General features: G+C 41.3%; 1 protein-coding gene across 1 annotated transcript; it reads right to left on the reverse strand.

Annotated features, from left to right (window-relative positions):
- Nucleotides 1-776: 776 nt before the first annotated feature.
- On the reverse strand, nucleotides 777-11024 carry LOC120058695 (large neutral amino acids transporter small subunit 1-like). The gene is made up of 12 exons (XM_039007440.1): nucleotides 10946-11024; nucleotides 9976-10367; nucleotides 9640-9811; nucleotides 9113-9238; nucleotides 7289-7394; nucleotides 6857-6901; nucleotides 6237-6360; nucleotides 5940-6043; nucleotides 5687-5783; nucleotides 5172-5321; nucleotides 4313-4468; nucleotides 777-926 (listed from the first exon to the last, which is right to left on the reverse strand). Exons 1-12 carry the CDS (start codon nucleotides 11022-11024, stop codon nucleotides 777-779), a joined length of 1701 nt encoding a protein of 566 aa, XP_038863368.1.
- Nucleotides 11025-11876: the final 852 nt, after the last annotated feature.

Consider the following 11876-nt stretch of genomic DNA (forward strand, 5'->3'; position numbering starts at 1 on the left):
TTTTTTATTATGTATAAAAATTTAGTTTTACTGCTTGACAAGGATTGTCCGGATGTTCAAGAGTCGCTGAGCTAATTTCTTGCTATTCTACACACATTTTGTCACGGGGCTTCTGGGTTCCCCTGCAGGGTGTGTGGTATGCCAGTGAATAAAATATGAAATGTGTGAACAAAAAAGTGTTTCTTAATTTCACCTCAAAGACACAGACCATTTGAACAAAAATAGTTTAATGGTAGATGTACCCGCTATGGTCACTGACATTTAAGTTACAATAGCTGACAGCGATACAATTGTTTCTTCCAATTCAAATAAGTATTTTACCATAACATTAAATACAATTAAAGACTTTATAGTACATAATACGCACGACTTTGTACACACCTGAACTGTGTTGTTCGATACATTTTGGGCCACAAAATTTTGGAAGTTGCCCCAAGAGTTTCTCCCTCATGCTGCCAATCATGAATATACTCTTACAAGACACAGATATATGAGTAATCTATTTAAACTTCCCTATTCCTTATACTTCCTTATTCACTCTATCTGTAAACTCTATTCCTTCTGTGCCTGTCGAGCTTCTTCACAGTTTGTACTTTCTGTAACTCCAGTGACTTGTTGTGCTCTTGACCTATTGCGCCTACTTTCCAAGCCACTCAATAATCAAATGGGGGGAAATTATATTTTATAATAATAGGAGCAGTTAACATTCTGTACTTCATCGTGTCCATAATTCAGTAACATGTACATGTTTGTGCAAATATTTTGTGCTGAAGAATTTAATTTAGGTATTTTTTTTGTTTGTCTTTTGGCTTGAACTGGTCTGGCTTGGGGTGAGACAAGGTTTGGACTGGGGTTGGGACAGCTGGTCTTAGATCTGCGCTTACAGTAATCGCTCCTTCAAAAGAGAAAAGACCCTCCATTATCCACTTACGATGCTCACAACATTAATTCTGGTCTGACATGACAAAGATATACATCAGTAGCGAAATAGTCATGTGTGCTGAATGTCGACATCAGACATCTGGCATGGTATCTGATGAGTACAAACAATACAAAACATTGATACAAATGTCTTCACCGAATACAATGGTTAAAAATGTATGGTGGAAAGTTGAGACACAGAAAATTGGTTGAGTAGCTTGATGCCATATTCACAACTGCTTGTATCGAATAACATAAAACAATGTTTACAACAAAATATCATGAAAGCATGGTTTGACATAGGAACTGAGAGGTAACAGGGCATTGAGTATCAATACAAGCAACTGACCTGTGTAACAATAATCTTAAGGCAACACATCAGAATACAACACGGTAGAAATCCACAAATGTGCTTCAAATAGTGCTCTGTCGAATCAATTTGAAAATGTTTCAATGTGAATTTGAGTATGGGAAATTACTATGTGTTCCAAACATCGAATTTAAAACTGGTTACAAATATACAATGTTAACATTACATAAAGGACATTACACTCCAAAATCAAGGGACAGAATGTGCTGTATGAGTTACCTGAATCAATTGATGTGTTTCTCATAGATGGATGGCCATTGTTCAATCACATTAAGTGAGCACTAGATTGTTCATTCAAATACACTGAGTTAAATACATACCTTCAGTTATAGTGGGTTATATTATATAAATCAAAAGTTAAATATATGCACTACTGGTCAAAGGTTTTAGAGCACATACTCATTCAAGGGTTATTCTTAATTTTTTACTATTTTCTACATTGTAGAATAATAGTCAAGACATCAAAACTATGAAATAACACATATGGAATCATGTAGTAAACAAAAAAGTGTTAAACAAATCAAAATACATATTATTTTTTAGATTCTTCAAACAGCCACCCATTGCCTTGATGACAACTTTGCACACTCTTGGCATTCTCTCAACCAGCTTCATGAGGTAGTCACATGGAATGCATTTAAATTAACAGGTGTGCCTTCTTAAATGTTAATTTGTGGAATTTCTTTCCTTCTTAATGCATTTGAGCCAGTCAGTTGTGTTGTGACAAGGTAGGGGTGGTATACAGAAGACAGCCCTATTGGTAAAAGACCAAGTCCATATTATGGCAATAACAGCTCAAATAAGCAAAGAGAAACGACAGTCCATCATTACTTTAAGACATGAAGGTCAGTCAATCCGGAAAATTTCAAGAACTTTGAAAGTTTCTTCAAGTGCAGTCACAAAAACCATCAAGCGCTATAATGAAACTGGCCCCCCTAGAGGACCGTCACAGGAATGGAAGACTCAGAGTTATCTCTGCTGCAGAGGATAAGTTCATTAGAGTTACCAGCCTCAGAAATTGCAGGCCAAATAAATGCTTCACAGAGTTCAAGTAACAGACACATCTCAACATCAACTGTTCAAAGGAGACTGTGTGAATCAGGCCTTCATGATCAAATTGCTGCAAAGAAACCACAACTAAAGGACACCAATAATAATAAGATAGTTGCTTTGGCCAAGAAACACGAGCAATGGACATTAAACCGGTGGAAATTTGCCCTTTGGTCTGGAGTACAAATGGGAGATTTTTGGTTCCAACCGCGGTGTCTTTCTGAGACGCGGTGTGGGTGAACTGATGATCTCTGCATGTGTATTTCCCACCATAAAGCATGGAGGAGGAGGTGTTATGCTGTGGGGGTGCTTTGCTGGTGACACTGTCTGTGATTTATTTAGAATTCACACTTAACCAGCATGGCTACCACAGCATTCTGCAACGATACGCCATCCCATCTGGTTTGGGCTTAGTGGGACTATCATTTGTTTTTCAACAGGATAATGACCGAACACACCCCCAGGCTGTTTAAGGGCTATTTTACCAAGAAGGAGAGTGATGGAGTACTGCATCAGATGACCTGAACTCCACAATCCCCCGACTTCAACCAAATTGGGATGGTTTGGGATGAGTCGGACCGCAGAGTGAAGGAAAAGCAGCCAACAAGTGCTCAGAATATGTGGGAACTCCTTCAAGACTGTTGGGAAAGCATTCCTGGTGAAGCTGGTTGAGAGAATGCCAAGCGTGTGCAAAGCTGTCATCATTGCAAAGGGTGGCTATTTGAAGAATCTCAAATATAAAATATATTTTGACTTGTTTAACACTTTTTTGGTTACTATGGGATTCCATATGTGTAGTTTTGATGTCTTCACTACTTTTCTACAATGTAGAAAATAGTAAAAACAAAGAAAAACCCTTGAATGAGTAGGTGTTCTAAAATTTTGGACCGTAGTGTAGTTATCTAGATTTGGATGATTGTCTGAGGAACATACCAAAACTTGATGAAAATATGACTATTTTGTCTGTTCCCTGACTCCTCTTTTTGTTAGCTTAATTCAGGTCTATTGAATACTGAAGAACAAAATAGGTAAAAATAAAATACAAAAGGTTAGGTAAGGTAAAATGTGAGGATGTTTGAAGTACTCTATAGAACTGGAAAGTGGAATAACTGTAATTGAATTGCTGGAGAGAGTACACAGGGATGATACAGTATGAAAATGCATGTAAAATACAAAATATGTACACCGAAGCATACATATAAACCCTATATGTATAAACCCTACTTTACCAAGAGTCATGGAACTTTATCACAAAAGCAATAATGAGTGTAAACACGTAATGTTCCAACTAAAAGATTGACTCAGTCGTCCTTTGTTGTTTCGACTTCTTCAGCTACTTCGGCTGATTCCTTCTCTTCCCGCTCTTCTGGAACAGACATAAAAATCTTCTGGCAGAACAGAGTAAAGATCTCTGAGGAAAGAAAACAGCCATGATTTCCTTTTTAGTTGTCTTTAACACTCCGAAGGATACATTTCATTTGCACGAATGGAAAGTTTGCACCATTTTTAGAAGCACATGTGTAACGATTTAAAATTCAATGTATTATATATGTTTTTTCTTCCTTTAAACCTTTTTAATTTTTGTTTTATTTAATTTTGGGGAAACGATGGAATGTTTTTATCTGAGTAAAAAGAAATAATCAGTTGGAAACCAATTTAACTGGATGTTAACCTTAGACACAAAACAGTTTGCGAAGTGCAAAAACAGAAATGGCTGCTAATGGTAATATCAAATAACCAGTCACAAATGTATCTCCAGCCTTGACAACCCATTACATATATGCCTAGTTCACACTCAAGCAATTGATGTATAATGACACATTTGACACATCAGTTGTGATACATGAGCTTGTGATTTATGAGTTTGCCTCCACATACTGTACATCAGTTGTGCTACCCACGTTTGAACTAAGCCAGTAACAGATATCAGAGAAATCACATGACCAGCTCACCTAGGATCTTCTTTACAACGTGGGGCTTCTTCCACTTGTACCCCAGGAGATAGGCGGGGATACCGGTGAGGATAATCCCGCTGCCTATCAGGCACTCAAAGGGAGCTGCCCAGAATGACACCACGATCATAAAGACACAGCCCAGCACAAACACCACAGGGACCACCAACCAAATCTGCCAGGGAAAATTTGATTAATGTACACAAACCCAACGGTTACAGGATGGAACTAAAAGAAACTCGGCTTCATATCACTTCAATCGTGCTATCTCGGATTGCATGGAAAACATTATTTTTGACTTTTTCCGGTCACTCATTTTAATTGTTATGCTTTAGGTGACCCAACTAAATTCACATAGAAATGTGAGTTATAGATATGTCATTCTCATTGAAAGCAAGTCTAAGAAGCAGTGGATTTGTTCTATGTGGGCTATTTCTATGCTTCCCATTCTTAAGTTTTGTTTTTGTGTCTTTTACTTTCGGGTTTTGTACACCAGCTTCAACTGCTGAAAATACAATGTTTTTAGTTATGGAAACTATATTTCACAGCAGTTTAGACGCTGCAATTATTCTCTTGTCACATAAATTAAAATTAAGCAAACTATTAGAATTTTACCAACCAGGAAATGGCAGAGCAATTTCTGCATAGTGCATCTTTAAGTAGCCCCTGTTTTATCATCTTAAAATGAATCCATCCTTCCTCACTTCCTTAAAGTAATCACTGATCTGACATGACATACAGTAACTGCTGAAAGCAATGCATAGGACATCTGGTGTACACCAATCCAGCCATGTCAGATCAGTAATTTATTCAAGGAATGGATAAAGGAAGGATGCATTTGAAGAATATTAAAACAGGTCTTATTACAGTAATGGTACCTTGATGGGTCTCCTGAGCTCTGGCTTGGTCCAGCGGAGCCACAGCAAGCCGGCGATTGCCATGCCCACACACAGCCAGGTGAAGAAGCTGAACAGGTTGATGACCGAGAAGATGTCCTTGGACAAGGCATACAGCATGGACAGGAAACACTGCAGGGAGACATTTGGCTCATGTATTAAACCTAATCTGTAGTCAAATTTTGGGATAGATAATTGCATTCTTGCATTGTATATGTACGTTGACTATAAATTAGCATTTTTTTCTTTAAAACATTACCATGACACTTTTTTTTTTTAAATAATAAAAAATGTATTGCGATGGAAATAACTGCTATTCAGTTGCTATGTCAAATTTTGGGATGTACTGTATTTACCAACTAATAATCTATGCCAGATTGACTTGAGTTGATGACTATGATTTTAGCCTTGCCCAATTGTTAGTTCTCAAATTGGATCTCAAAATTTGAAACCAATTTACATGTTAAACCAATTTAGGGACCAATGGCAGTACTCACCGTGAAAATGAGGGAGGGCACTGGAGTGAAGAGGTCAGTGTGGACCAATCCCAGTGCAGCAGGGAGCTGACCCTCTCGAGCGCCAGCATAAAACAGCCTATGAGACAGACAGGCAAACCCTCATAATTGAGCAGTTTGATACAATCTCCGGGCTTTAATTAAAGTATCAAATGACTGGATTAAACACACACAACCACACACAGATCTACACACACTCGTTGCAGAGTTATCTGTGTGTAGAACAGATACAGACCGTGCCGAGGTGAACAGGCTTCCGTTGACCGCTCCGAAGCAGGACAGCCCCACAAAGACAGGGATGAGCCAGGACATCACACCAAGATGATACTCCCCAAAGATCTGCAATGGGAAAGCGCTACCATTCAATACTCCAGTTCACATTCAATCTCTTCATCTTTGCTATTATTATAATGTCCCCTGTTGCCTTTTTGTTAGCAAAATAAATGATAGGTACATTATGAATGAAAAAGGGAATATCAGCGCACTGTTTTCCAGCTCCCAAAACATGATCTTTTAATAAAGCCATCCTTACCACAGCTACTGCCTCGGACTCGACCATCACACTCGGGGGGATAGTGGTGAAGTAGGCCAGATTGGTCAGTACGTACACCACAGTCACAATGGGCATGGAGATAATGATGGACAGTGGCAGGTTTCTGGAATCAAGGTCAAAGGTGATCAATGACAGATGATGTCATGGAGGAGCACTCATAATGTGTCAGCCAATCCAATTTGAGGTTATTTGAGTCAACTGTATTCGTGTTTCATTTCATGCAATTTCATGACTGTATTCAACGTGATTATTCTGTTGTTACATTGTATGAATGTGATAATTACTAGTACTGTGAATTTCTTGCTATCTGAAATGTCACGATCTGTCATTATCACATTGAAAAACACCTCCACGCAGTCAATCAAGGGCAATTAATCACAATCAAAATGTTAGAGAACAATCATACACATAGTGATAGACATATTTACAGGGTAGTTGTGGTAACTCTGTACAATCCTCAATAAAAACTTCACAACACACAACCCACTGGGCACACACTGGTTGAATCAACGTTGTGTCCACGTCATTTCAATTAAATGACATTGAACCAACGTGGAATAGACATTGAGAATTGACGTCTGTGCCCAGTGGGAAGTCACCTCTCTGGATTGATCATTTCCTCTGTCACGTAATTCAGGTAATTCCTAAAGGAGAGGAAACAGAATATGATGCGTTATATAGTACAAGAACATTGTATAAAAAAGTATAATAATAGATTAGATTACTAAATCAGATTAGTAGCATAACATCAACCTTCTATAGTCTGCAAAACTGGAAATACATTCATAGAATATAAGAAGCATCCTATGATCAGATAATCTTGATTGGTTGATGAAAGTCAGATGACAAAACCAGGGTCGTATTCACTGGGCACAAAACAGAAGAAAACGGAAGCACACTATTTAAAATTGCCCAATAAGAAGCGCTTGTTTACGCTTTCCATTGCATAACATTTTGAAACATTTTACTATGTTGTAACCTAATATGACTTGGGTGTAAACATGCCCTAAGTTGTGTTGCAAAGGCCTTACCAGCCACCAAAAGCAAAGAGTCCACTGTATAGAGCCAACACAATGTTGTCGACTCCCCATTTGCTGCCTTCAAACGCCAGTTCTGGTGTCAGGTATGGCACATCACCTGTTTAGACACAGACCAGAGAGCAGCATTGATATCACTGCTTGGCAAAAGGGACTGACTCCAACGAACTGAGAATATCAACACTACAGTATATCACATGCATGAATGTTTGTTGCGTGGAATATGGTAGATACACACACACACACACACACACACACACACACACAAAGAAAAAGGGTTCCAAAAGGGTTCTTCGGTTGTCCCTTTTGAGTTCCAGGTAGAACCCTCTGTGAAAAGGGTTCTACATGGAACCCAAAAGGGTTCTTCCTGGAACCAAAAGGGTTCTACATGGAACCAAAAAGGGTTCTTCAAATAGTTATCCTATGGGTACAGCTGAAGAACCCTTTTCGGTTTCAGATAGCATCTTTTTTTCCTAAGACTGTATGTGTGACTACGTTTGACTGAAAGACATGACATTTTGAGAAATAAATGAAAGAAAATATATTTTCTTTGACACAGGCTGCACCCTCCAAACACCTAACCCTGGGTTAGTCCGTCTGCCATTGATGCACTGAGAACATAATGTTCGGCAGTTGACATGAGGAGGGAGACCTTTTCGATGATAAGAAACATCTATCCACTCAATTATTCACACAATGTCCAGTCCAGTGTTAAGCCTACTATAGAGGCCTACATCAGAGAGGGAAGATGCTGTCAGGATTGACTTTATTGAGTGAAAAAGAAAAAGGTTGTTTTCTACTCCACTGTCTTGTCTACCGCTTCATTTCAGGTGTAAATGGCATGGCTTGCACTACTTGGGAATAGATTTGGAGCATTGCATGATCCATGTGTTATGTCAACTCAGAGAATCTGCTTTGCATACTGTACATATGTTTCTCTCTCTCTCTCTCTCTCTCTCGTCCCTGAACAAGCAGGAGGGCGCATACCAATGAAGCATTTGGTCCTTATTGTCCATGTTGGAATATATTAACATCATCTGTAGAGGCAAACAATGAGACTCTTATGAGTTGTGGATATTCGCGGTCATCCTACATCACAGGCACAGTTACAATAAGATGAAAAGGGTGTTACAACACTGCAAAATGGCAATCTCATCAAGATTTTGTAAAACTTGTTTTGTATTCATTTTTAACAAGATAATGAATTATATTTTCCCTCTGTCTTTCTCTTCAACGTTATAATCTGCATAAGAGGTAGAAGATGCTAGAGAGAGGAACCTGAAAAAACAGACACCTCTTAGTTTCAGATGGCAGTGTTTTCGTATTTCCCCCTGTCCTCCTCTCTAGACTTCAGAATCTAGAAAGCACAGCACAACAAGCTCACCGCCTAGTTTCCATGGCAACCCTACATGCAGCACCATGTTAGCCGGCGTGGCAGCGGGACCAGATGTAGTGCGAAGAAAAAGATGGCTGCACATTATATCTCTCGGATGGGTGGGTTGTCTTTACATACAAAGCTATTTTGCTATGAATTCATGAGGTGGATGCAAATAGCGTACATTTATAGCAGATAGGTCTATGATAGGTCTATGAACATATTACAATATAAATAACAAAATCCTTTTTAGCTTCACTTTGGTATTTTATAAAGACGTTGTTGGTGAAAACTCAGATTAATAATCACACATAACTAGCTAAGCCGTGGCAAAAGACCTTTAACAAGCACTAACCTATAGACAGGAGGAGAGTGTGTGTCAAACGCATGTCAAACGTACCCACACATACACCAGTACATGTGTGAACTGGGTGTTTCCTTACCTGTACTGATCTGAATGAAACCGAAAATGATGATTATGATCAGGGCCAGGAGCTTTGACGCAGTGAACAAGTCCTGGACCTTGGTGGCAGCCCGCACGCTGATGCAGTTCACAAAGGTCAATGATGCTGAGAGAGGGAAGCGCAAGGGAGAACATCACTGCACCTCATAAAGCTAAATTGCATGTTTTTTTTGTTGTTTTTTTTTCATGTCATTTGTTATTTTAGAAAATAAATAGAAGTGAGAGAAGATCAGTGGGGGAAAAAAGGTCCCTTAAAGGGAGGGAGAGTCCAAAATTAGACAAAAAGGAGGCCTGTGTATTGCAGCAATAGTACTGTAGCAGATGTAGCTACATACAGATGTAGCTGTATCAAATATCTACTCAAGCAGCTGGCTGAGAAAGACCTGATTGGTCAATGTGTGTTACAGTTTGTGGCAGTATTTGTATATAGTTCACTATATATAAAAAAGTATTATCTCTGCAATGTACAGGCCACCCGATTATGGTGGCAATGCTGGTTATACTCACTGAGGCAGAGGCAAGCGATGAGCTTGGCGGCACTGTCGGGCACACTGCAGTTTGGGTAGAGGGGCTTGAGCAGGTAGGTGGCGAACACCAGCGACACCACGTACTGGGAGGATGGCCTGATGATCAGCATCTCCACCCACAGCTTGAGGAAGGCAGCCAGCTCGCCGTACACCTACAATACAATACAGTTCAACTTTATTAATCCATTTGTGAACAACAGAGATTTGGCTTCTGCTCATATCTCAACCTCTCCAAATGCAGTATTACACATCACAGACACACACACACGCACACGCACACGCACATACACAGCCCCCCAACCCCACACACATGTACCTCCAGGATGTAGGTGTAGTCTCCACCCGACTTGGTGATGGTGGTGCCCAGCTCGGCGTAGCACAGGGCGCCCATGGTGGACACCACACCGCACACGGCCCACACCACCAGCGACAGACCGGCCGAGCCAGCCTCCTTTACCACCCCTGTGGGCGTGATGAAGATGCCCGAGCCGATGATGGTGCCGATGATCATGCCCACGCCGTTGAAGAGCGTGATGCTGCGCTTCAGCTCGATCTTGCCGCCCGCTGCCTTGGCTGGGGAGGAGGCATCGGCAGTAGGGGTGGTGGCTGCCACGGTGCCGGTGTCGTTAATGGTGGATTGGGACGGAGGCTTGGATGGAGACTTGTCCGGCGAAGGAGGCTTGTCTGGGTTGTCCGGAACCGCCTCAGCTGCAGGAGGAGGAACGGGGTGGGGGAGGAAGGGGGAGAGGGTGGGGAAGAAGGTAGTACAGAGGAGAGTTCACGAGAAGGGATTGTTGGCACACTGATAGTTCAGGAGTTGAGTAGCACATGGATTTTACATGGAAATTGTAAATACACTGAAGGCTATGCCATAAAGGGAAAGTAAGAGGATGCAAGCAGCATGGGGGGGTCATAACATATCCCTGCAACAAATCACATTACATTAGAAAACCCTAGCTGACCCCCATACCACCTCACTGAGTAACAGCCTGATAGCTGTGCATGACCAAATACATATATATATATCCATAAATACATGCATACATTGCTGCACCAGATCATGCAGCAGCCTATGAGCGACTGATGCAACCCTACACCATGTGGTGTCTAGGCTAGGCTACAGTGTGTGTGTGTGTGTGTGTGTGTGTGTGTGTGTGTGTGTGTGTGTGTGTGTGTGTGTGTGTGTGTGTGTGTGTGTGTGTGTGTGTGTGTGTGTGTGTGTGTGTGTGTGTGTGTGTGTGTGTGTGTGTGTGTGTGTGTGTGTTATTCTGTAGCGGTGTACCTACCCTCCATCTTCTCCTGGCCCTCGGCTGCCTTCTTCAAGCTCTCCAGGCTACTCTGTGATTTCAGCTCTGGCTCTGCCATCCTGTCTTCCTTTAGCCCCCTTCTCTCCTTTTCCTTCCTTTCTTTTTGCTCTCTTCCTCCTCCCTACGCTTCCCCTCAACTGTCTCTCTCTCTCTCTCTCTCTCTCTCTCTCTCTCTCTCTCTCTCTCTCTCTCTCTCTCTCTCTCTCTCTCTCTCTCTCTCTGTGTCTACCTCCTTCTTTTACTCTCACACGCTCTCTCTCTCATACACTCTGTCTCTCTCTCGCTCTCTCCCTCTACCTCTCATCCCCTTTCTCTCCCTCTCGCCAGTGTACTACTGTAGTGCAGGAGAGGAGGCAGCAGACCTAGTGTGGTGCTTGATGTGGTGATAGTGATGCTGCTACCTAGCCTACGCCCACTTATGATGAATGATGGGAGCGATAGAGAGCTCAGCTCAGAGAGGGTGGAACTAGGTCATTGTCAGATTTGGGGGGGGGGGGTGTATGTGTATGTGTGTGTGTGTGTGTGTGTGTGTGTGTGTGTGTGTGTGTGTGTGTGTGTGTGTGTGTGTGTGTGTGTGTGTGTGTGTGTGTGTGTGTGTGTGTGTGTGTGTGTGCGTGCGGCTATGTACTTTGATGAGAGCGTGACACACGGACAAAGGATGCAAAAGCTCCGGCGCACTCCATCTAGTGGCCATGATGGGGAAATCCAATGTCTTTGTTCTCTCTCCCTTGCTGAAAAATTAATGGGGGAAATAGAATGGGTCAAAAAGAGTGGATCAACATTTATTTGATGGAGTATAAAGCTTTAAAAAACCACTGTCCATTTCCCTTGGGGTACAATCCTTGCTTCTTACTCTTTGACCAGCTTTTTTAGACCTAACCAATGACTACAAGGGAAAATAATATGGAGG

Source organism: Salvelinus namaycush, chromosome 14 (assembly GCF_016432855.1).
Source record: "Salvelinus namaycush isolate Seneca chromosome 14, SaNama_1.0, whole genome shotgun sequence".
Classification (NCBI taxonomy): domain Eukaryota; kingdom Metazoa; phylum Chordata; class Actinopteri; order Salmoniformes; family Salmonidae; genus Salvelinus; species Salvelinus namaycush.

Bases quoted from the DNA above. Each gene is read 5' to 3' on its own strand.
- LOC120058695 (XM_039007440.1), bottom strand. From the start codon at position 11,024: ATGGCAGAGCCAGAGCTGAAATCACAGAGTAGCCTGGAGAGCTTGAAG. The intron at 6,902-7,288 runs GTAAGGCCTTTG...CCTCTCCTTTAG, and splicing joins CTCTTTGCTTTTGGTGGCTG to GAATTACCTGAATTACGTGA. The intron at 5,784-5,939 runs GTCTGTATCTGT...TCTGTCTCATAG, and splicing joins AGCCTGTTCACCTCGGCACG to GCTGTTTTATGCTGGCGCTC.